This window comes from Diachasmimorpha longicaudata, unplaced genomic scaffold (genome assembly GCF_034640455.1).
Source record: "Diachasmimorpha longicaudata isolate KC_UGA_2023 unplaced genomic scaffold, iyDiaLong2 ctg00000055.1, whole genome shotgun sequence".
Lineage (NCBI taxonomy): Eukaryota > Metazoa > Arthropoda > Insecta > Hymenoptera > Braconidae > Diachasmimorpha > Diachasmimorpha longicaudata.
Window position 1 is genome coordinate 2,940,203 of NW_026973895.1, and position 24,002 is coordinate 2,964,204.

At 36.2% G+C, this 24,002-nt stretch overlaps 1 protein-coding gene across 2 annotated transcripts; it reads right to left on the minus strand.

The window, feature by feature from the left end:
* Positions 1-205: 205 nt before the first annotated feature.
* LOC135171596 (uncharacterized) lies at positions 206-23,191 on the minus strand. 2 transcript variants are annotated; one of them, XR_010300569.1, is made up of 3 exons: positions 20,433-23,191; positions 19,313-19,508; positions 206-7,381 (listed from the first exon to the last, which is right to left on the minus strand). XR_010300569.1 is itself a non-coding variant. In XM_064138224.1 (3 exons), the coding sequence occupies exon 3, from the start codon at positions 11,517-11,519 to the stop codon at positions 9,504-9,506; it is 2,016 nt and encodes a 671-aa protein (XP_063994294.1). In that variant the 5' UTR covers positions 19,313-19,519; positions 20,433-23,191; the 3' UTR covers positions 9,485-9,503. The 2 variants fall into 2 exon arrangements, 1 of the variants encoding a protein (XP_063994294.1); XM_064138224.1 differs by lacking the exon at positions 206-7,381 and adding an exon at positions 9,485-11,519 and having other exon boundaries at positions 19,313-19,519.
* Positions 23,192-24,002: the final 811 nt, after the last annotated feature.

The window sequence follows — 24,002 nt, forward strand, 5'->3', positions numbered from 1 at the left end:
ACTCGTCTGGCAATAGTGCGATGAAGGTACACCGGATCAGTACTGAAAGCTCAGATGATGATGGTAATTTGGGCCGTCGGAGAAGTCCAACCGTGTTCTGGCAGGCTGTGGAATGCTCCTTCGATTACACACGTTCAGTTCTTTATTTTTCACTTCCGATATATTTGTTTTCAAATTTCTAAATAAAACCTTCCAGTATGGACAGATTATTCACGTAAATTTATTTATTTATTTATTACTTGTTTTAAGATTTTGACGTCGAGTGCATTGTAAAATACCCGAGCGATGTATTCGGTAAAAAATAGGATTTTATTCGGATGAGGAATGGGTAAAATAATTTATAGGAATCTATATAGGGAACAAACCAAAAATTAGGAAGAAATGTCAACCGCATAATCTCAGGTCCAAAGAATCATCCGTAAGGGACGATTAATTGATCCACGAGAAAGCGGGGTTGACGGATATCAACCGCAGGTTTCCAAAATCAACAGACCGTCCCAAAAGGGCCAGTTAGTAGTCCTCAAAAACCAGCGGGGTTGATAGTTAACCTAGAAGAACGCGACTTGCCTCACCAGGATCACATCAGATAATCCTGACGCTAACCTAGCCAGTCAGCCACAGTTCTCCATAGTCAACTTTTATCAGCCGCAAGTTTGCTGAATTTATCAGTAAACCAACGGGGTTGATAGGATGGAATAGGATGTGTATTATTTTTGAGAAGACACCAAATGTTGTGATTTACAGAACGACCGAAAAATCTAATTTAATATTTATTTAAATTTCAAAAAGAATAAAATGGAGCGCGCAGTCAGTACAATGCACCGTCAAAATCGGACCGGAATTATCGGTTTAAACGAAAATTATTTATTTAAATCTGGAATTGTGGACTGGAAATTTTCACGATGAAAATTATATTAAAATGAAAAATTTATTTTCGAAGTCAATTGTCGAATAGAGTAGAATTTCTAAGTTATTAAATGTTCACCGGCCTAAGATAGAATCGTAAAGAAATATTTTAAAACATTTTTATGTCCAAGAGGACAGAACGCGAGAAATTTATAAGTCCACAATTCACAAATTATTCCAAGTCCGAACTGGTTACTTTGAATTTAATTCACGGAGCTCTTCGGAGCGTATGACCGGCGATTTCAAGAGTTGGCGTTGAACTGACTGTTTGCTCCAGCGTCGAGAGGTACATCGAGTGGAATAAAGACGTAATACACGGAGTGTCTCTGGCGCGCAGGAGTGGGCGTAGTGCGTTGCGTGGGAGACTTGTTGCTGAGAGTGGGGATCACACGTTGAGTGTGTCCCTATGTACTGTGTATGGCATATGGCTAATACTGTGGGACCCACTATGCTCTTTTAAATTCTATTTCAGCTTTAATTTTAACATTATTTGAAATTTTAAATTATTAATGCTATTTTCCATTATAAAATAATTGCTTTTGAGCAAAATTTAAATTTGTTTGTCATTATGGCTTTAACGTTTCCTTGTGATGTCCTTATGGTACTGTCAATGTAAATTTTAGTCTATTAACATTGTTTCTTAACTTTTTTGACAAAATTCATTTTTGAACCTATTTTAGTACTAGAAATGTGATTATAACAAAAAATCGTGTTTCACCTATTTTTATAATATTTTGATAATTGATAACAATGTTATTTATCAATTTAGATGAATGTGCTCGAGTGTATCTGAAAGACCTCGATTTAACATCCTTGTGTACCAAATTTCTGATTTTTATCTCTTCAATTTTCGGAGATATTCACAATTAAAAATTTGACCTTGAAAAGGTGTCTATTAGTTATTTACGCCATGATTTATAACCTTAAAAAATCCAAATTACAGCTGTTTATATTGTGAATTCAATAAACTAATGCTTGGTGATTTTTGTTTTCGAATATGTATGTTTGTTTATACGTTATTAGGCATTAATTGTTTAAAGTGTCTCATGACCTAATATTTGACATTTTTCTATTTCCATTTCTGTGATATTTTCCTCCATATTTTCATTATGTATACTAAACTCGAATTATTTAACATTTTTCTTGAATTTTCCACCGTGATTTCATTGACATGTCAGTAGACAATAAAAGTGTCTTTTAACTTTTTGAATGTTTTCTTTCATACTCATAAAGTTCCTGATTTATAATAAACTTTTTATCTTAAACATTTTTCGATATTTCCCATATGAAAGCTTCTAAAAATCCGAAAAGTTTAATCGATCACATGGATATACGCTTTTACATGTGTGCGTGTGTGTGAGTATTTTTATTTAATTCAGAACGTTTTTGTGTATGAATATTAAGGAAAATTTCTAATGATTCCGTATTCTGGATATTGCAAAGTTCATTTTATGATTGTAACCATATTTTTCGGAATTTTTCAATTATATTTTGTTTATAACAATTGTAATTATTTACTGATTATTAAGTATTTTTAATAGCGGATCTTTTAGTCCGTATTTTATAGAGTCTTTTTCGTCTCATGATTTTCTTTCCATCTCTGTAACAGATGGCGCTATCAATTTTCAAAGTTCACCAGCACACAGATATAGATAGGTTTGAGTGTGTGTGTGTTGATCTTTAAAAATACACAGCTTCAGTGTTTACAGAGATTAAGGAACAATTCATGGCTGTTCTGATTGAGAGTCCAAAGATCTTCATTCGATGATTTTTCCATATTTTTCCAAGCAATTTTCATGGTATTTGTTAATAACAAATGATTTTGTTTATAATTTATTTTGCAATTTCGTTTGTGGATCTAATAGTCCGGATTTTACTGAGCATATTTCGTATGAAGTATTATATTCTATCTTTCATACAGATGGCGCTATAAATAAATTAATTTTTAACTTATACAAGGACAAATATGTTTGAGTATATTATTACTTTTTCTCTAATTCATATCTTTTTGATTTTTAAAGATTAAGGAATAGTGTTTTATAGATATTTTGGGTATTCTTTACTCTTGATTCGCAAATTATTTTGCACACGTTATGACTTGTGACGTCATATTTTGCATTAATATTAATTATCGCGTAAAATCAGTTTTTACGTGGAGACGTTCATTTTTTTAGTATTGTAATATTCTTTTAACGTTCTCTATCAATGTACTTTATTTCAGAACTTATACCTTTGTGTCTTTTCGCTGAATATTTCCAGATTTCAAAAGTGTCCCTGCTCAAGAGATTACGTTACTCGTCCTCGCGGCTCCTCACCTGCTCCAACACTGTTACCAATTTCATCTTTGTCATTGATTCGTGGGCTCCTTATTGGTCCCAATTGAAAAATTAAATTTATTTTATGTATGTGCAATGACTATCAATTTGTGTAGTAAACAATGTCAGAGTGAGAAATACTGTCCCGATCTCTATCCTAGTTTCTTCTTTTGGTCTTTCATTTCGCTTTCTGACTCAAACGTAAATTCCTGACGTGTTTATTTTGCAATAAATCCATAAAGTATTTTTCTTCTTATTATTATTTCGATGTTATTAATTTTTTTAAGTATTTAGAACATTTCATTATTTAACAAAATTCCGTTTTTTTTATGAAAAGGTGTATCTTTGGGGAGAAACGTATGTGAATACGTAACATGACGATGGTGGGATAAGTTGTTTTTGTCTGCAAAACGACTAGAACAACTTGAAAAGTAATTGCTTGTAAAGAAATAAAAATTTGTGTCATCTATTCCTTAATCATTGAGACAAAATACATCAAACATATATGAACTTTCATGATCCGATTGGCTGCCATTTATTATAACCTTTGAATTTTTACGTCTGTTATTCTATCCAATTTTTTTATAGACGGATTTATAATACGTCACATGACGATGGTGGGAAAAGTTGTTTTTGTCTGCAAAACGACAAAAACAACTTAAAATATAGTAACTTATGGTTTTTTTTTTTTTTTTTTTTTTTTTTTTTTTGTACTTCAGTAGATTCGGACTACAATTTCCAGCCTCTACTCTTAATGCTTTGAACCTTCAACCGATTTCTTTCTTGATGTGGTTTTCCCCAAATATCAATTTTATCTATAGACATTTAAGTAGCCATAGTGACAACGCATGCTCATGTTAGCAAAATATTTTTACTACACCTCACACTATGTAATCTAACGAAGTCAAACAAAAGCAAAGTAAACTGATTAAAATTTTCAGTATTCACCAAGAGGATCCTCTGATACGCTGACCTTCAGCGTATAGGTTCCAAACCTCTTTGCAATATATTTTCAAGGTAGTTATAAAAGTGTCTAATATAGAATAGTCATAAAAATAGGAACTTCTATTAATACCCTTGTCTTTTTTTTTTCTTTTACCTATACCAAAATCACTTAAAGCTAAGTACAAACAATCGTAATTACATTGTTCTCAGGCTACAAATACTTGCTACAGTAATTAATTACATTAGTTCATTAATTGGACATTATTTCTAGTGATGAGCTACCTTGAATTGCTATATAGAGGAATATTTTCCTTCAACTTTTGTATGACTTCATTTGGCTTATTGTAATTATTGATAGTTATTATTATTCCTTATTTTATTGGGGTGATTGGGTAGTATGCCATCACTCCGTCATTGTCATATTTGCGTATAGCCTGTATTTCGTATATATGCGTTATTGCTAATGATAAAAAATTAGTTATAAGGTTAACATTATTTCTTGATGTTGTTATATAAAAATAGTGAATAAAATTAACTACTATCGTTATTTGATTATCATATTTTGTTTTGTTCTTTTTGTTTTTAATTTAATTTTAATTAATTTTTTTTTTTTTTTTCTGTTTTCTAAAAATCTGTTCACCCTCCCAAGGTGTCGCGGTCGGATCGAAATCAATGTCTGTGATCTACGTGCCTGGTTTTGCTCATTGAGGAGTTGTTATTCGTCTAGCAAGGTGGCGCAAATATCTTCTATCTGCTGCTGTATCCATTGTTGTCTTTCTGCAATTTCGTCTAGCTCCTTCGATAACTGCTTCATCCGAAGGAGTTGGTGAAAAACTGAGAAATTTGGCAGTGTTTGAAAATTTCCAGCTTGTGGAGCCTTCTGTGTCGTTTGGGTAGCCATTGATCTCGATTCAGAATACGTCATACTTTCTTTAGCATGAGAAGTTTCTATCTCATCACGTCTGTGGTGAAATTCCTTGTGCTTCTTATTTTGGTACGGCCAGCTCCTGGAGTCCATGGGGCTGAGTGATACTGTTTTCTTGTAATCCCCTGATGAGAATTTTCAGATGTGTGGATTTACATATTTTTATGCACAAATAACAGCACACATGATGATAAATATTCGATTTTTGAAAATTTCCCAGTTTAAGAAGGAAGCCAATTGCGATTGTTGGTTGATGAGAAGATATGTAAGAAGAAGCGAAGATTGTTATAGTGCTAGTACTGCTTCCGTTGTCTGGGTTGGAGATCATCAAGACACAAACCTCGACCGACCGGATAACACCCCGGAGAGTTCGATTATATTTGGGAATGTGACCTATATATATTTGTTGAAAGGACTCAATTGTTTCTCATTCTCATGTAGTTCTCGTTCGTATTTACAATTATTGATTTATAGTAGTAATTTTATATAATACTCTTATGGAATAGATTCTTATCTAGTCATAACATTACTGTGAGATGAATTCTTATAAAGAGGTTTATTAAAATCGGCAATTCGCAAGTAGGACAATATTTTTGTTTCGTACGTCTGCTGAAGACAATAATGATTGAGAACTCTAAATTGATAAATGACCCGCCTTTAGAGTAACTCCATTCACATGATAGAATGTGGAATTTATTACGTGATTATGTATTCATTTCATTCACGTAAAGCTGCTTGTTCAGGATGCAAGTTTCTCCCATCTAACTCCGTAAACATCTAGTCAAACAAAGCTTAGTCGTCAGGGCTCATATAGGAATCAGTTTCTGATACTTCTTCGAGCTCTTCGTGGCTTTCTACGCTCTCGATTTCTTTGATTTTGTTCTCGCAATATTTTCCAAAGGTCTGTATCAGACCCCTCATCTTGATGACCTTCCTTTGTAACTGTCTCGCGATAATAAGAACCCGTTGTTTCCTCATTCTCGCTTCTACTATTTCTTTATGCGGATTCCTCCATATTCTTATATGAGAGACTTTCGTTTTGCCCGGTTCCATTTTCTGTAATGTAATGCGATATTTCATATAAGTGAGTCTCATTTTCGATCCAATAATTTCCCTGATTAAATCGTGTTCTATGAGACAGAATTCTCGATATCTAGTTGCATTCCGAAGCGCATTACGGTTTCCCCTGTATCTCTGTGTGCTATTCTACCAAACTTAATTATTGCTTAGATATGTAAATTTGCTAATATCACATCACGTGCCATATTTGCGAAAATCAGCCAAAACATAGCGGTGTAACCTTAGCAGTGGTAGGGATTTATATGTTCTACGTAAAGAAATATCATGATAAGTGCAGAAACATAGGATACTTATAACATCCGCATCTCCAATCCTCGAATCTCCATCTGCCCATTAGTTTTAAGCAGATCTGATTGTGCAACTTAATGAGGTGGGAGTGATTAGGGATAGGATTTTAGATATAGAATGATTGTAGGGATAATTAGCTCGATCGAAAATGAATATGTCATGATTATGATGGTTAAACCATATAATTTATATAATCTTACATTTGGTATCATTCTCACAATGGTAAGGTAAAAAAAACAAAAATTATAATTAGCTCTTAAAGCATGGCACATATTCCGGCAGTTTAGCATTATGATTAGCCATGCGGGGCATTTATAATAATGAGAAGATAGAAAAAAAAAACGAGAAAAAGGATGATTAATAAAGAATAATAATCAAAATGAAAACTTGTGAAAACCACGGGCGGTTTCAAGTCAGTGCTATGCTGTATCATAGCTAAAGCAAGGTAAATATATTGTGGATTGAATATTGTCAAGATTCAATAGTCGATTCTTCATAATAAGTATTAACATACGGTTATATTCTAAAAATTGAGATAAAGAAAAAAAAATGAGAGGAGCGATATCCATGATCTCCATATTGTTGAAGGTCTTCCCCTTCCAATCAACTCTTACTCATCTTCGTGTAGTATTAGTCTTTACGGGTTGAAAGGTCTTCCCCTCGGTATTCTCCAGGATGTTTTAATTCCTGCTCAATTAGTTGTTGTAATTCCTCAATCTGGAGTTTCAGTATTAACATCTGGTAACGAAGTATTCGGATCATCCTGTCCGAGTAGTGTTTCTTGGTTATTCGGTTAAAGTAAAAATACTCCTGACGCAAGGCAGTTCTCAAAGCATCCGTTGCAGATTGGATTCTGCTTACGGTTTGTTGCATAGTTCCAATTTTGTGTAGGCTGCCAATCTGTGGTGGGTCCATTATTATCCTGGAGAAGTGTTGCTCGTATTAGTGTCTTTTAACTAGTGGGGAGGAAATGATGTTTGGAGTGATTGGAGGTTTGAAAGAACTTAGAGGAAGTTCAATGGGAGGATAACAGCACTCGTAATCCATCAATCATTTTACATGCGGCTTCAATTTGGAGTAACCAAGCTGGAGCACTACCGCAGGCAATTTCGGTATATTGGAATGTTGAATTTTCAATTATGAGGACATGAATATCCTCTTTGATAGTTTTCTGGATGACTTGAAAATGAAATATCGCCAAAATTCTTTCGAGGTCCCTTATGATGAAATCTGTATTGAGCGGAGGTTCAGTGCGTTCAGGAACTTTTGTCAGGTAGACTTGGTAGGCCTCCAACACATGCATCATATGTTTTCTCTCTTGAGCGGACAGCAGGCGAATGAATTCCTCCATGATATTGGATGATTGATGAGTCCAAGTAGAGGTCCTAAAGGGTCACACACGCGTTGTTTTTATATTTCATAATTTTGAGAAAATGAATGGGACCGGTTTATTTATGTTTTGGGTATCTGTGAGTGTAATGGTGGGTCTGAGGAGGAGTAGATCATTGAGGATGAGGTTTGGGCGGAGCTATGGTGACGTTGTCTTTGTCCGCTTCTCTTCTCGCTTCCGTTGTTGCTCGAGTTTTTTCAATTTTTCCTTTCGTTTCTCTCGTCTCTCCCTCTTCCGTTGTTCTTTCATCTCTCTACACTGACGTGCCGTTTTTGTTCTTCTTGATTTCTGAAGATTAAAAACTTCCGCAAGTCTTTGTCGCTTCTGATCCATATATTCTTGCCAATGCTCATTCCATGGTTCATTTAGCTCGGCGCGTTGTTTCCTGATCTTCCCACCGGTAACTGGATCTCTCGGGGGTACTTCGGCTGCTTCAAGTTGTGGTACATTTTGAGTCGTTACCAAAGCTTGTGGCAGGCGGTGAAGCAATACTCGAGGCCTTTTCAGGTGTTGCAACATGGATATTGGTGTTGGAGTGTACGTTGTGGGTGTCAAATTTTCAGGGGTTTCTCTGTCAACTTCTACTGGAATATACGGAGGATCAAGGTCCGCAGGTGATGTTGAGGGCATCTCTGTTTGCTGCTGGTGGTGTTGATTTGTGATAGATTCCTGAGGTTGATGAAGATTAATTTTGGTGAATTGGAAGATTGGTTGACTTGATATAGATGATTCATTTGTTGGATCATAATTCATGTACGTCTTGTACCTAGGATCCGTGAACTTCATTGGATAAAGCGATCTTTCGCGAGGAATGTATTCAAGAACCTTAATTTGGTATGGCATGTATTCGTGCCCTTGGTCTGGCATCTTAACGACAACTGACGGTTGTGAGGAGGGTTCGGGTACAGGCACTATAGGTGTAGTTTTTCTAGGGTCGATTGCCGGTACATGACAGGTTAGTGGTGGGGCAAGTGGTGGCGGCGATGGCAGAGTCTCCTTAGGAGATGTTTCCGCACTGAATTTAGGGACATTGACTTCTTCGTTCGCCTTGGTTCCTTTGTTCTTCCTCCTTTTCTTGTTTTTTCTGTTGGTCTTTTTCTTTGTGATCGCTAGTGATTCTCCTGAGGGAACCGACGTCGACAGCGTTGGTGGCATTGCTTCTGTCATACTTATGGAGGTCGTCTGGTTCTGGGCTAGTTTTGCTGCAGCAGCTCGCTTCCTAGCTCCCTCGCCTCCTCTGTTCCTCTTTCTATTCTTAGGTTTACCTCTTTTCCTTTTCTTAATCGCTAAAGCTGGTGTGGATGAAGTGGATTTGGATGAGAGATCGATGGTTGGTTGAATTTGATTAGGATGTGATATTGGAACTGATGTGGAGTTTGTTACGGCTGATGTATTGCGTAGGATTGGCAACAGAAGTGCCAGTTCCTCGAGGGAGATCATGGTGGTGAAGTGATAAGGTTTCCACTGGAATTTTGTTTTTTCAATTTGAAACAAAACGTTCAGATATATGGATATTGGACCATCACGATTTGGCATGAAAGATGTGGTAGCTGGACTTCACGTTGGCCTTCTAAGATGATTACTGATCTAGTGGTTAGTAACTACTTCCACAAATACATAACTTAGCAGAGTGGTTGATTGTTAAAACAAAATTTCAAAGCTCATGCGTTCCTACTGTACTACGCGCTTTAGCCATTAATAAAGGGTCGATGACACTAGTTTGACTGCTCTCTGGTTCTTGTTTTATTATTGGCAATGAAAATTGTTCTTCAGGAGACTTTCGACGAGTTATTCGTTCATTATCAGGCATCTGACGTTCATAGTCTCGAGGGAATACATTATGCTGTGTCTGTCGTGATTTATAAAGGATGAAATGAGTGAGAGATCCACAAATGGCGCCCAGGATACGGAAACTACATCCGAACACATCATGTAATGTGTAACCATGTATAATAACATTGACGAGGCCAATAATCATTTGAATGAGTGTAACCACTCCAATGACTACAGATACTATATTGCCAAACGTTTTAATTTTATCCCAAGCTCTACTGACAGCTGATTCGGTCATCTCTTCAAGCATTTCTCTATTCAAAAGGTGTTTTATTGAAATTGTTCCAGCAGGCAATTCGTCTCCATTAGCGGCACGGACCATGTTGCTTACTACGGCTGCAGTTTCTGCTTTTGTTAGTAATCGATCGCGTAATTTCTCCATATCATCAGCACTATAAATACCACTAGTGGCCAGGTTTTCTATTCTCTCATATTCCCATTGAACTGATTTAGTTGGATTGAAAATTAATGGTCTTGGTGCCTTAAGTATATCTGGATTAAAGGTGTACCAATTACCGTCGATGAAAAATACAGTTGGAATGGCTGAATGACAATCTATTGTTGTTCCTCGACGTACTAACATTCTCGATATACCGGTCAAAAAATATGTTTCGTTATTATAAAAAACAGGGATCTCTAGGAAACAATTTTCAGTTTTCCTGAGCGTTACTGGTACAGGGGTGCATTTGATAATGGATACTAGTTCACCAGTTGCAATGGCATGATAGCCAGGTCCTTTCATCAGATTGAAAGCAAACATATCAGGTGCAAAAGATGCTATTGCTAAGGAATTCATCAGGGATGTTCTCTGAATTTCACACTGGCTAAGACGAATACGATGATATAGTTTCTTTATCTGGTTCTTGATATGACTTTCGACATATATAATTTTTGCATTTACGTACTGAATCAAATCTATGTTTTCGATGTCAATAATTTTATTTGTAGGGAAAGTATTTCCCGAAAAAGATTCCATGATGAATAATTTGGGGATTTCTGTCTGAATTAATGAATATCCACAGGTGGAACTGCGTGCTCTCTGTTCCAGTGAAAATGTATAATCGGAATTGGAGACAATGTAAGTAACGGGATCTTTATCTGTTGCTTCGATTTTCATGGCTGATCCGCGGTACAATGCAGTATATTTTCCGAATTTGCAGTCATCTTGAGGTTTGGTTGACCAAAACGCTTGAATACCCGTAGAGTCGGTACATGATCCTTGCAGAAAATTGCATTTGGCACCGGAGTGTAAGGTGATTTTATTGGATTCAAGCTCAACAGTAGTAGTGTAAGACGTATAGTAGATGCGAATAATTGCATTGACTACTACATCGTCCCATGTACCGAAGGGATCACTGTATTGAGTTCCTTTACATGCACCGTTCGCTGAATTTCTGCCCGCTAAAGTAATTGGCCTGCTGTTGGGGACATTCTTAACCAATCCATCTATTGCAACATTATATGAAAGTTGAAGTGAATTAGAGTTATGGAGCTTTTCACATTCAGTTTTATCCAATTCCACGTAATATTCTCGTCGATAATTGTGCACAATAGAAACGTGAGAGTGCATTCCACAATAATGGATGGTACGATCTATTTGGACTCGACATTCATCAACTTGGATATGTCCATATTTATTCAACTGCATGAGTTCAATGTTGACTTCGGTGAAATTCGGTTCGTTAAGAGGAAGACTACATTGAGCAATTTGGAGAAGAGAGTAAGAGGTGATATTCAATGAGGACCCACTGCAATCGTATCCTATGAGACCGCTAGTTCTGCGGGGAGTGGTGACCAAAGATAGAAGGAGGGCAACGAGCATCGTTTGGGGTTTCATCTGGAAAAGGAAGTTATGGATAGTTGCGCAATCATCACTTCTTTTAAATTTTGCTAGTTGTTTTTATAAAATTTTAATGAATTATTTACTATCTTTCTTAGGACTTGTAAAGGGATTTGTCAAAGCATATCGTAATTCTATATTTACATATTCTTATCGATTTCTATTCGTTCTGCTATTATTCTATTTAGTCATTATGTATTGGGAGAAACTTGCATTTTTGATAAGCGTAGTTTATTCATATGGACCTTCTTGCGGTGTCCATTTATGTTGATAATAACATTAGAACTTTCCAGTATTTCTAATACCTCATAAGGACCTTCGTAATGATCTGCCATTTTACCTTTATTTGGCTCCTTCAGTAAGAAAACTCGACTACCTACTTCTAAGTTTTGAACATTAGTTTTAGAGTCGTAGTACCTTTTTGAACGCAATTTCGCATTGTGAAGATTTTGCCCTGCTCCTTCTTGTAAATCTCTAATTCTGGAGAATAGTTCGTGCAAATAATCGCCATAAGTAGCATCGACGGGTTCCTTAGTGGCCCTGCTTGACGGAAGCCTTGCTAACTTCCCAAAAACCAACTGAAAAGGAGTATATCCTGTCCCCTCATGTACACTTGTGTTGTATGCAAATGAAGCTAGTTCGCACAACTCGTCCCAATCCGTATGGGAATCAGCATATTGTTTTAAATATTCAGTCAACACATGGTGGGATCTTTCAATGGAGCCATTGCTCTGTGGTCTATATGTTGTTGTATGGTACTGAGTGATTCGAAATTTTTTTGCAATGTTTTTCATAAGACTTGATAAAAAATTAGAGCCTTGATCTGTAAGTATAGCCTTTGGGGATCCAAAGATGCAAATGAAATTCTTAACGAGGGCTATTGCGATTTCACTGGAGTCACCGCTCTTTAGTGGAATTGCCAGGGAATATTTAGTCAATAAGTCCTGAATGGTCAATATATATATATTATCTCTTTTTGTTTTCTTTAAGGGACCCATCATGTCCATCGCGATTTTATCGAATGCTGATTTAGGTGTGTCCGTAATAATCATGGGTTGTTTGGTTTTCACTCGGACTAATTTTTTCAATTGACATTCTCTACAATTGTGAATAAAATCAATTACATCTTGCCTCATGGTTGGCCAAAAATAATTTTGTCTCAATCGATTGAAAGTTTTAGTCGTGCCCTTATGTCCATTAATTGCGCTAGCATGGTACTCTTCCAAAATTCCTAATCGACTACGCGCTTCTGGAACTATTATCTCCTGGGTGCAAATAATAATTTTTACGTTTAACCCTACAAAAGTGTCGACTATATTTTTCTCTACAGTTTTCCACGGAACTTCGTCAAAATAATTCGTCCTAGCTAAACTGATCGATTCCAAATTCAACTCGACTATTACATTGTAAACAGACTGTAGTCCCTCACATATATCTTCTTCGGTTATGATGTCAGTACTACGATTCCTTAATGGAAGTGCAAGAACATGTTTTTTACGATAGGGAATCACTTTAACACGGGCCAATGTGACCTCACCTACGGGAAAATTTATTTTATCCAGTAACTCAATAGATCCATTGTCGCAGGCTTCTCCTCTAGTCGTAGTGAAAATAAGAAAATTATCCTGACGCATACTCAAGTTGTCTCTACATTCAATTACTTGCTCAGAAATTTTTCGTGAGTTAGGTGGGTAACGTTCCTTCCTATCTATTCGATTTTGAAAAGGAAGTCGAGTGTTGGGGAGAATTTCTTCGCTTGAATCACTAGAATCATCCGAGGAATTTTCATTTGAATTATATTCATTTAAATTGAATTCGATATTTGCAGCTTGGTTCGATTGGTAGGAACCAGTAGGAGAGTCTAATAATCCATGTACTATATTTGAAAAATCATCTAATTGTACGGATTCATTATCAAATAATAATTCCTCATATGTATGAGAGGGATTCGGATCATCAATATTTATTTCAGGTGACCTAAGTGACGCATGCTCATCATTACTAACTTGATGATTGGACTGATTCTGAGAGTTACTATTTTCTGTCATACTATCATCAGTAAGATCTCGTATGTCGACAGTTGAATCTTGGTTCGCTACGGTGTCGTTTAGAGTTTCTTGATTTCTATCCACATCCGTTAAACTTGAATCTTGTTCAATCTGATCCTCATTTTCTTCGTCAGCAATTTTATTCCCGGAATCAGAGTAATCTGTTACCACGTCATTTCCGTTTCTGCTATCACGAGGTTTCGAATTTGATTCTGAATCTAAAACGTAATTTCCGTTCCCAGCGTCGTGAAGTGTCGGGTTCGGTATCTCGGAATCGCTTTCACTGCTTGAGTCGCTAATTATTTTAATTCTTTTTTGAAACTGCTTCCTTTGAAGTTTTTTCTTTCTTTTTGATGGCGCTGAGTATATTGAGTCACTAGAAGAGGATTCTATGCCAATGGAAAATAGTCTCCGAATGTCGATTATAGCAATATTTGTTTCATCATCGCGAATTTTATTTCGAACGTCTGACTTTGTAGCTGGAATATTTCTCGATAATGCGTCAGCATTAGCATTTATCAGTCCCGGTTTATAAATAATTTTATAGTCAAAATCTAGCATATTTAACCTCCACCGAACGATTCTCGAATTGGCGGTCGTGACGGAATTAAGCCATACCAGTGGTCTATGATCCGTAACGAGTGTAAATTTGCGCCCATAAATATAGGGCCGAAAATAGTTGACAGAATAAACAATTGCTAGCATTTCTTTCTCGATTGTCGAATAGTTCAATTCTGACTTGCCTAGTACTCTGGAAATGTATGCGATTGGGAGATCCTTACCAATATCTCCTTGACTGAGGATTCCTCCAATGCCGTATCCACAGGCATCAGTCGTTATTATGAATTCTTTCGTAAAATCTGGGTATTGCAACACCGGAGCCTTACACAGAGCGTCTTTCAAGATGCAGAAAGATTTATTTTCTTCATCGCCCCAATTGAATTTAACATCCTTTTTTAGAAGATTAGTTAGTGGTTTAGAGATTTTTGCGTAATTCGGAATAAACCTTCGATAATACCCGGTAAGACCCAAAAATTGCCTAATATTTTTTTGGTTAATAGGTCTAGGGAATTCCTGTACTGCTGTGAGTTTGTTAGGTTCCGGCCGCACCCCATCTGATGAAATTATATGACCCAAGTATGTGATTGTATTTTTCAAAAAATGACATTTCTCTGGTTCTAATTGCAGACCTGCCTTACGTAACCGTTCGCTCAATCTATTGAATTTTGCAACGTGCTCATCAAGGGTTTTTGAATAGATAACGATGTCATCCATATAGACAAAAAGTTCTTTTCCTTGTAGGCCCAAGAGTACCTTATCCATCATTCTTTGGAATGTGGGTGGGGCATTCCTGAGGCCGAAAGGCATTCTAGTAAACTCATAGTGTTTGTATGGAGTGGAAAATGCGGTTTTTCGACGGTCGTCGGGATGAATTGGAATCTGGTGGAAACCGCTTGCTAAATCAAAAGTTGAAAAGTAACGTGATTCACCGAGTTGTTCTAAAATTTCATTTATGTTTGGCAGTGGATAGGCATCTCCAATAGTTTTCTCGTTAAGCGCTCGATAATCTATAACCATTCTAAATCTTTTATTTCCTTCAGCGTCATCTTTTTTAGGAACTACCCAAATGGGTGATTTATAATCGGATTCTGAAGGCTGAATAATTCCCCTTGTTTCTAACTCATGACATTGCTTAATTATTTCTTCTTTATGGATTTGCGCGAGCGGATATTGTTTTTTAAACACGGGAATGTCATCGCTAGTATTAATTCTATGAAAAATCGCGTTCGTGGCACCGAGTGGCTCGCCTTTTAGGACAAAAAGGTCTTGATATTTTTCTATAAGATTTTCTACTACTGCTCTTTCCTTTCCTGACAAATGTTCAAGACTAATTATTTTTTTGATTGTATTTGCACGCTCTGGAGTAAGCTGATCAGCGGAGACGACATTAATATTTACAGCGGACGCGAGAGGTGATGGCGAAATGAACCAATTACTTTTGCGATTTAGATAGTTAAGTCTTTCAATTCGAGTACTGACTTCTTTAGATAGAAATTCTTGTTCGACCTCGTCAAGATCATTCTGTGTTTCGTCTTCCGGTGTGCTTTTCAGCCAGTTACATTGCCCCATTCTAACGACTGGAGTTGGAAGGATTAGATCCTGATCACTTCGGTTGATTGCCCGAGCGGAAGATATTCCTTCGGTATTCAATTCTGGACTCCCTATAATCGATACCTTGTCTGAAATATAAATATCGGGGACGAGTCCCACTGAGGGTGAGTCCTTCGTTAGTCTGATGGTAAAAGTGCATGAAGAGTTCTTGGGGACTAATTGGCAATCATCATATGTTATTTCCATATTTACATCTAGAAAGGAGAATGTCTGGAATTCGTATGAGAGAGTTGCTTTGAAATCGTGGAAGAATTCCGCACCAATGATACCCGCTTGGATGATTGGAAAAGTATTATTAACAACGTGAAATTTGACTGCGTGTTTATAGATATTGATTGTTGCGGTACCGAGAGTTCTGATAAAATTGTCTGTAATGCCATGCAACTCTATAATTTCTTTATTATCCATTGGAGCTCGGATGTCTAGTGCACCTAACTTAATGAGGTTTACTTCCGCTCCACTATCAATCATCATTACCGTGGGTAGTTTCAATTGATTTGAATATAATGTAACTGAAGCAATTTTGGTTTTCTTCATTTTCATATGCGCGATACGTGCATACCCTTTTTTATTATCAGAAAAAATTAACGTGGATTGCGCAGAAACAGCTTTCTCCCTTTCGATTATATGATCCGATTTGCAAATGTTAGACTCAGATGTTTTTTTTATAGTGATCTCATGAATGGATTTTACGGTCGCCTCATCCGCATTATAATGGCAATTATTCTCATGCGTTATAGGAACTATAACGGAGCAATTTCCAGTTTTATCCTGATTTTCATTTGCACAAGAGAGGTTATCGTCAATCGCGAATGTAGAGGGTATCGGATCATTTTCGAGATTAGGTATTATTTGAGATTCTATAGAAGGAATTTCAATAATAGGTGGTCGTTGCGTGATAGGAGTTTCTGGAGAATTTTGAGTAATATCGGATAGGAAGGATTTTCTATGATCGTTGGGATTCAATTCAGTGCTATTTGATGTGTTTAATTCAGGACTTCCGTCAAAAAATTCTTCTTTATTGGTGGAATGATTTGAACTACCGTTGTAACCCAGTCCATAGCGTAACAGCGATGGTTTTTGCTCCCATAAGGCTCTGAGTCCTTCGTGCTGCTTAATTGCTTCTAAAGTTTGTTGTTTTTTTATTGCAAAAATTTCGCGTTCAGTTTTTATTGCTAAATTTTCAGTAATGACGGAACAGTGAGCGGTCGGGTTTTCACCGAAAACATTTGTTTGTAGGTGCTCTGTCTGAGTGTATAAATTATTTAATAATCCTGTCTTTATTGATTTAGGACTGACGATGGGAGGGGTGGATTTGGATTCAAGATTCCGGCCAATGGTTTCGTGAGTTGTTGAGTAAGCGACCGGTTTTCTTTCGATTCGCTCCCCGTAGTCCCGTCGACGTTCTGTCCGGGGAGATTCCCATTTTTTGAATGCATTTCCTTTTGCCTATTCATGAATGCTAACCTCCTGCATTTTGACAAATTATGGCCTGGGGTGCGACATAGCTCGCAAAAAGTCCCAGGAATATAGTCTGGTTTAATACCCTGATTATGACGCGAATTGAAATTTCCCTCTAGGTTTTGAAAATTCCGCATTTCATGGTAATTTTGGGAATTGGATGAGTTTCGGTAATTTGGGAATGATTGAGGGGTTTTGTAATTCTGATTATTTTGGAAATTCTGAGGCAATGGATAGGTTGTATGGTTTGGACCAGTTTTAGGATGCTTATAACCGGGATTACCGTAGTTCCTATGATTATTCCCTTGATTCTTGTTAGCGTACTGATTGAAGTTGCGGGAGAAATTATTACCATGTAGATTTTGAGAACTTAATCGCTGATTTTGGTGATGTTCTTGGCTTAGATTGTTCGAGGAGCTACTGTGATGTGGGATCACGTTATTCTGCCCTGGTTGTAATTGAGTGATACCAATAAAATTTTCTGGTTCATTGAATCTATTAGAATCACGTTCAAAAATTTTGTATATTTCGACGGTGGTTTTGAAAGTTTGTTCAAGTGAGTTATGCGGTTTAGCGAGACATTGTATACGAAGCGACGGTGGCAAGCCGTTAAGAAAAGCATTGATGGCATCTTGTTCAAGTTTGCATTTTTCTTCAGTGGACAAACACTCGCGTTCAAGCGTTTCGGCATTTATCACATCGCAATATAAATTTCTAACACGATTAATATAATCGACTACATGCTCATGCGATTTTTTGCAGACATTTTCGAGGGCTGCTTTGTACTGGTTTGCAGTGCGAATAGGATCGAAAAAATCGCGCAGTTTAGATTCAAGCTCAGAGGCGGTTTGATACTCCAAATTTTCAAGTGTAGTTCGGGCGCGTCCGGTAAATTTTTGGCGAATAAGGGCTAGAAACATTGGTATAGTTGATTGATTCAACATTGAACAAGCCCGGTTGCAAGATCTCATAAATTGCGTAACGCTAATATTATATCCATCGAACGTCGGAATATATGCGAGTGCATCTTTCATTGTGATTCGTGAAGTATTTTCACACGTTCTTACCGGTGCAGACGTTTCTGGAATTTCTTTGGTTCGTTTCAAATCTTCGATTTGCTTAGCGAGCAGTGATAATTGTTCTAGCACAATACTTCCGGCGGGTGAAGTTGGATCAAGAACATTCGGACGATCGAATTCACCTTCCGACGGCGCCTGACTGGTTTGCGTTTGACCCTCTCTCAACTCTTTCATTGAATTTTGCAATTCACGGATTATTTCGGATTGTTCTTCAATAAGCTTAAGTTTTTCAGAGAATTGACGGCTAAGCTCGCGGGCTTCTTCCATGGTATCTGCTCCCTCTTGATCTGATAAATTCGGGTCGGGCATTTTGAATCACAAATGGCAACAAAGTCGCGAAAATAAAAGATTTCTTGAAATCGAAAAAATAACACACCCAAATAACTAGAAAAAAAAAAATTTTCAACAATTTTGCCAGAAAATATGAAGGAATAAATTACTGGTTCCGAAAAACGATAATGAAATGATCATAATTCAATTTTGGATCAATGCTATGGAAGTAAAATTCTATTTTAATTTTATAATTTTCATTAACAATTAACGTGTTGGATCTATTGTCTTGAAATGAATAATGAGAGACGGATAAATTTCAAACCGGTGTAGTTGGACCGTTTCATTGTCCAAAATAAAAAAAAAAAACGAACAATAACTGAGTCAAAACAGGAAAGTTTTGGTAGAAATGGTGAAAACAACCCCACACTTAGCACCATTTTTGTTACGTATTCTCACTAGATCGGATAAAAATAGATTGGAATTTAATTTTCCGAGTGATGTATTTCCGATTTGTTGAAGTACATTGTCGCGGCATGAATTTTTGATTTTGGGGAAGCCTAATATAAGCGAAATTCGTCGAGCGGTAGCCGAAAATCACTAAGCTTGCCGAAACTAGGTTGACAAAATTCACACCTGCACTGTCGTGTTTTCCGAATTTTCGCGAGAACCGAACAATTTATTTTCAAAGACTCTAATTTTTGGAGTATCAATCGACCTCCGGGGTAGAGAAAATAATGGTTGTTTTCACTAGACTCACCCTTATTCCTTTTTCCTGACTCGTCTGGCAATAGTGCGATGAAGGTACACCGGATCAGTACTGAAAGCTCAGATGATGATGGTAATTTGGGCCGTCGGAGAAGTCCAACCGTGTTCTGGCAGGCTGTGGAATGCTCCTTCGATTACACACGTTCAGTTCTTTATTTTTCACTTCCGATATATTTGTTTTCAAATTTCTAAATAAAACCTTCCAGTATGGACAGATTATTCACGTAAATTTATTTATTTATTTATTACTTGTTTTAAGATTTTGACGTCGAGTGCATTGTAAAATACCCGAGCGATGTATTCGGTAAAAAATAGGATTTTATTCGGATGAGGAATGGGTAAAATAATTTATAGGAATCTATATAGGGAACAAACCAAAAATTAGGAAGAAATGTCAACCGCATAATCTCAGGTCCAAAGAATCATCCGTAAGGGACGATTAATTGATCCACGAGAAAGCGGGGTTGACGGATATCAACCGCAGGTTTCCAAAATCAACAGACCGTCCCAAAAGGGCCAGTTAGTAGTCCTCAAAAACCAGCGGGGTTGATAGTTAACCTAGAAGAACGCGACTTGCCTCACCAGGATCACATCAGATAATCCTGACGCTAACCTAGCCAGTCAGCCACAGTTCTCCATAGTCAACTTTTATCAGCCGCAAGTTTGCTGAATTTATCAGTAAACCAACGGGGTTGATAGGATGGAATAGGATGTGTATTATTTTTGAGAAGACACCAAATGTTGTGATTTACAGAACGACCGAAAAATCTAATTTAATATTTATTTAAATTTCAAAAAGAATAAAATGGAGCGCGCAGTCAGTACAATGCACCGTCAAAATCGGACCGGAATTATCGGTTTAAACGAAAATTATTTATTTAAATCTGGAATTGTGGACTGGAAATTTTCACGATGAAAATTATATTAAAATGAAAAATTTATTTTCGAAGTCAATTGTCGAATAGAGTAGAATTTCTAAGTTATTAAATGTTCACCGGCCTAAGATAGAATCGTAAAGAAATATTTTAAAACATTTTTATGTCCAAGAGGACAGAACGCGAGAAATTTATAAGTCCACAATTCACAAATTATTCCAAGTCCGAACTGGTTACTTTGAATTTAATTCACGGAGCTCTTCGGAGCGTATGACCGGCGATTTCAAGAGTTGGCGTTGAACTGACTGTTTGCTCCAGCGTCGAGAGGTACATCGAGTGGAATAAAGACGTAATACACGGAGTGTCTCTGGCGCGCAGGAGTGGGCGTAGTGCGTTGCGTGGGAGACTTGTTGCTGAGAGTGGGGATCACACGTTGAGTGTGTCCCTATGTACTGTGTATGGCATATGGCTAATACTGTGGGACCCACTATGCTCTTTTAAATTCTATTTCAGCTTTAATTTTAACATTATTTGAAATTTTAAATTATTAATGCTATTTTCCATTATAAAATAATTGCTTTTGAGCAAAATTTAAATTTGTTTGTCATTATGGCTTTAACGTTTCCTTGTGATGTCCTTATGGTACTGTCAATGTAAATTTTAGTCTATTAACATTGTTTCTTAACTTTTTTGACAAAATTCATTTTTGAACCTATTTTAGTACTAGAAATGTGATTATAACAAAAAATCGTGTTTCACCTATTTTTATAATATTTTGATAATTGATAACAATGTTATTTATCAATTTAGATGAATGTGCTCGAGTGTATCTGAAAGACCTCGATTTAACATCCTTGTGTACCAAATTTCTGATTTTTATCTCTTCAATTTTCGGAGATATTCACAATTAAAAATTTGACCTTGAAAAGGTGTCTATTAGTTATTTACGCCATGATTTATAACCTTAAAAAATCCAAATTACAGCTGTTTATATTGTGAATTCAATAAACTAATGCTTGGTGATTTTTGTTTTCGAATATGTATGTTTGTTTATACGTTATTAGGCATTAATTGTTTAAAGTGTCTCATGACCTAATATTTGACATTTTTCTATTTCCATTTCTGTGATATTTTCCTCCATATTTTCATTATGTATACTAAACTCGAATTATTTAACATTTTTCTTGAATTTTCCACCGTGATTTCATTGACATGTCAGTAGACAATAAAAGTGTCTTTTAACTTTTTGAATGTTTTCTTTCATACTCATAAAGTTCCTGATTTATAATAAACTTTTTATCTTAAACATTTTTCGATATTTCCCATATGAAAGCTTCTAAAAATCCGAAAAGTTTAATCGATCACATGGATATACGCTTTTACATGTGTGCGTGTGTGTGAGTATTTTTATTTAATTCAGAACGTTTTTGTGTATGAATATTAAGGAAAATTTCTAATGATTCCGTATTCTGGATATTGCAAAGTTCATTTTATGATTGTAACCATATTTTTCGGAATTTTTCAATTATATTTTGTTTATAACAATTGTAATTATTTACTGATTATTAAGTATTTTTAATAGCGGATCTTTTAGTCCGTATTTTATAGAGTCTTTTTCGTCTCATGATTTTCTTTCCATCTCTGTAACAGATGGCGCTATCAATTTTCAAAGTTCACCAGCACACAGATATAGATAGGTTTGAGTGTGTGTGTGTTGATCTTTAAAAATACACAGCTTCAGTGTTTACAGAGATTAAGGAACAATTCATGGCTGTTCTGATTGAGAGTCCAAAGATCTTCATTCGATGATTTTTCCATATTTTTCCAAGCAATTTTCATGGTATTTGTTAATAACAAATGATTTTGTTTATAATTTATTTTGCAATTTCGTTTGTGGATCTAATAGTCCGGATTTTACTGAGCATATTTCGTATGAAGTATTATATTCTATCTTTCATACAGATGGCGCTATAAATAAATTAATTTTTAACTTATACAAGGACAAATATGTTTGAGTATATTATTACTTTTTCTCTAATTCATATCTTTTTGATTTTTAAAGATTAAGGAATAGTGTTTTATAGATATTTTGGGTATTCTTTACTCTTGATTCGCAAATTATTTTGCACACGTTATGACTTGTGACGTCATATTTTGCATTAATATTAATTATCGCGTAAAATCAGTTTTTACGTGGAGACGTTCATTTTTTTAGTATTGTAATATTCTTTTAACGTTCTCTATCAATGTACTTTATTTCAGAACTTATACCTTTGTGTCTTTTCGCTGAATATTTCCAGATTTCAAAAGTGTCCCTGCTCAAGAGATTACGTTACTCGTCCTCGCGGCTCCTCACCTGCTCCAACACTGTTACCAATTTCATCTTTGTCATTGATTCGTGGGCTCCTTATTGGTCCCAATTGAAAAATTAAATTTATTTTATGTATGTGCAATGACTATCAATTTGTGTAGTAAACAATGTCAGAGTGAGAAATACTGTCCCGATCTCTATCCTAGTTTCTTCTTTTGGTCTTTCATTTCGCTTTCTGACTCAAACGTAAATTCCTGACGTGTTTATTTTGCAATAAATCCATAAAGTATTTTTCTTCTTATTATTATTTCGATGTTATTAATTTTTTTAAGTATTTAGAACATTTCATTGTTTAACAAAATTCCGTTTTTTTTATGAAAAGGTGTATCTTTGGGGAGAAACGTATGTGAATACGTAACATGACGATGGTGGGATAAGTTGTTTTTGTCTGCAAAACGACTAGAACAACTTGAAAAGTAATTGCTTGTAAAGAAATAAAAATTTGTGTCATCTATTCCTTAATCATTGAGACAAAATACATCAAACATATATGAACTTTCATGATCCGATTGGCTGCCATTTATTATAACCTTTGAATTTTTACGTCTGTTATTCTATCCAATTTTTTTATAGACGGATTTATAATACGTCACAGTACACATTGTCGTAGACCGATGAAACCGCGTGCAATAGCTTCGTCTCGTCGAACTACACGAGTGAAATGCCAGAAGCCTGCTTGGGTACGATTTATCTTCGAGAAAAAGTCGATTATACATATTCGTTTTTACAAGATCGTGGGAATCACTTTTTTTTGGCTGCACCTAGACGAAATGTGGCATCATATTCGGTTTCAGCACGTCAAATGACCAAGGAAACTGATGCAACATCGTTTTCTTCCCGAACACAGCTCACGAAAAACTCAATCATAGAAGTTGATTTCGTGTTCGATATGATGGCATATAACTTGAGTACACATTGTCGTAGGCCGATGAAACCGCGTGCAATAGCTTCGTCTCGTCGAACTACACGAGTGCAATGCGGGAAGCCTGCTTGGGAACGATTTGTCTTCGAGAAAAAGTCGATTATACATATGCGTTGTTACGAGATCGTGAGAATCACTTTTTTTTGGCTGCTCCTAGACGAAATCTGGCATCATATTCGGTTTCAGCACGTCAAATGACCAAGGAAACTGATGCAACATCGTTTTCTTCCCGAACACAGCTCTCGAAAAACTCAATCATAGAAGTTGATTTCGTGTTCGATATGATGACATATAACTTGAGTACACATTGTCGTAGGCCGATGAAACCGCGTGCAATAGCTTCGTCTCGTCGAACTACACGAGTGAAATGCCAGAAGCCTGCTTGGGTACGATTTATCTTCGAGAAAACGTCGATTATACATATTCGTTTTTACGAGATCGTGGGAATCACTTTTTTTTGGCTGCACCTAGACGAAATGTGGCATCATATTCGGTTTCAGCACGTCAAATAACC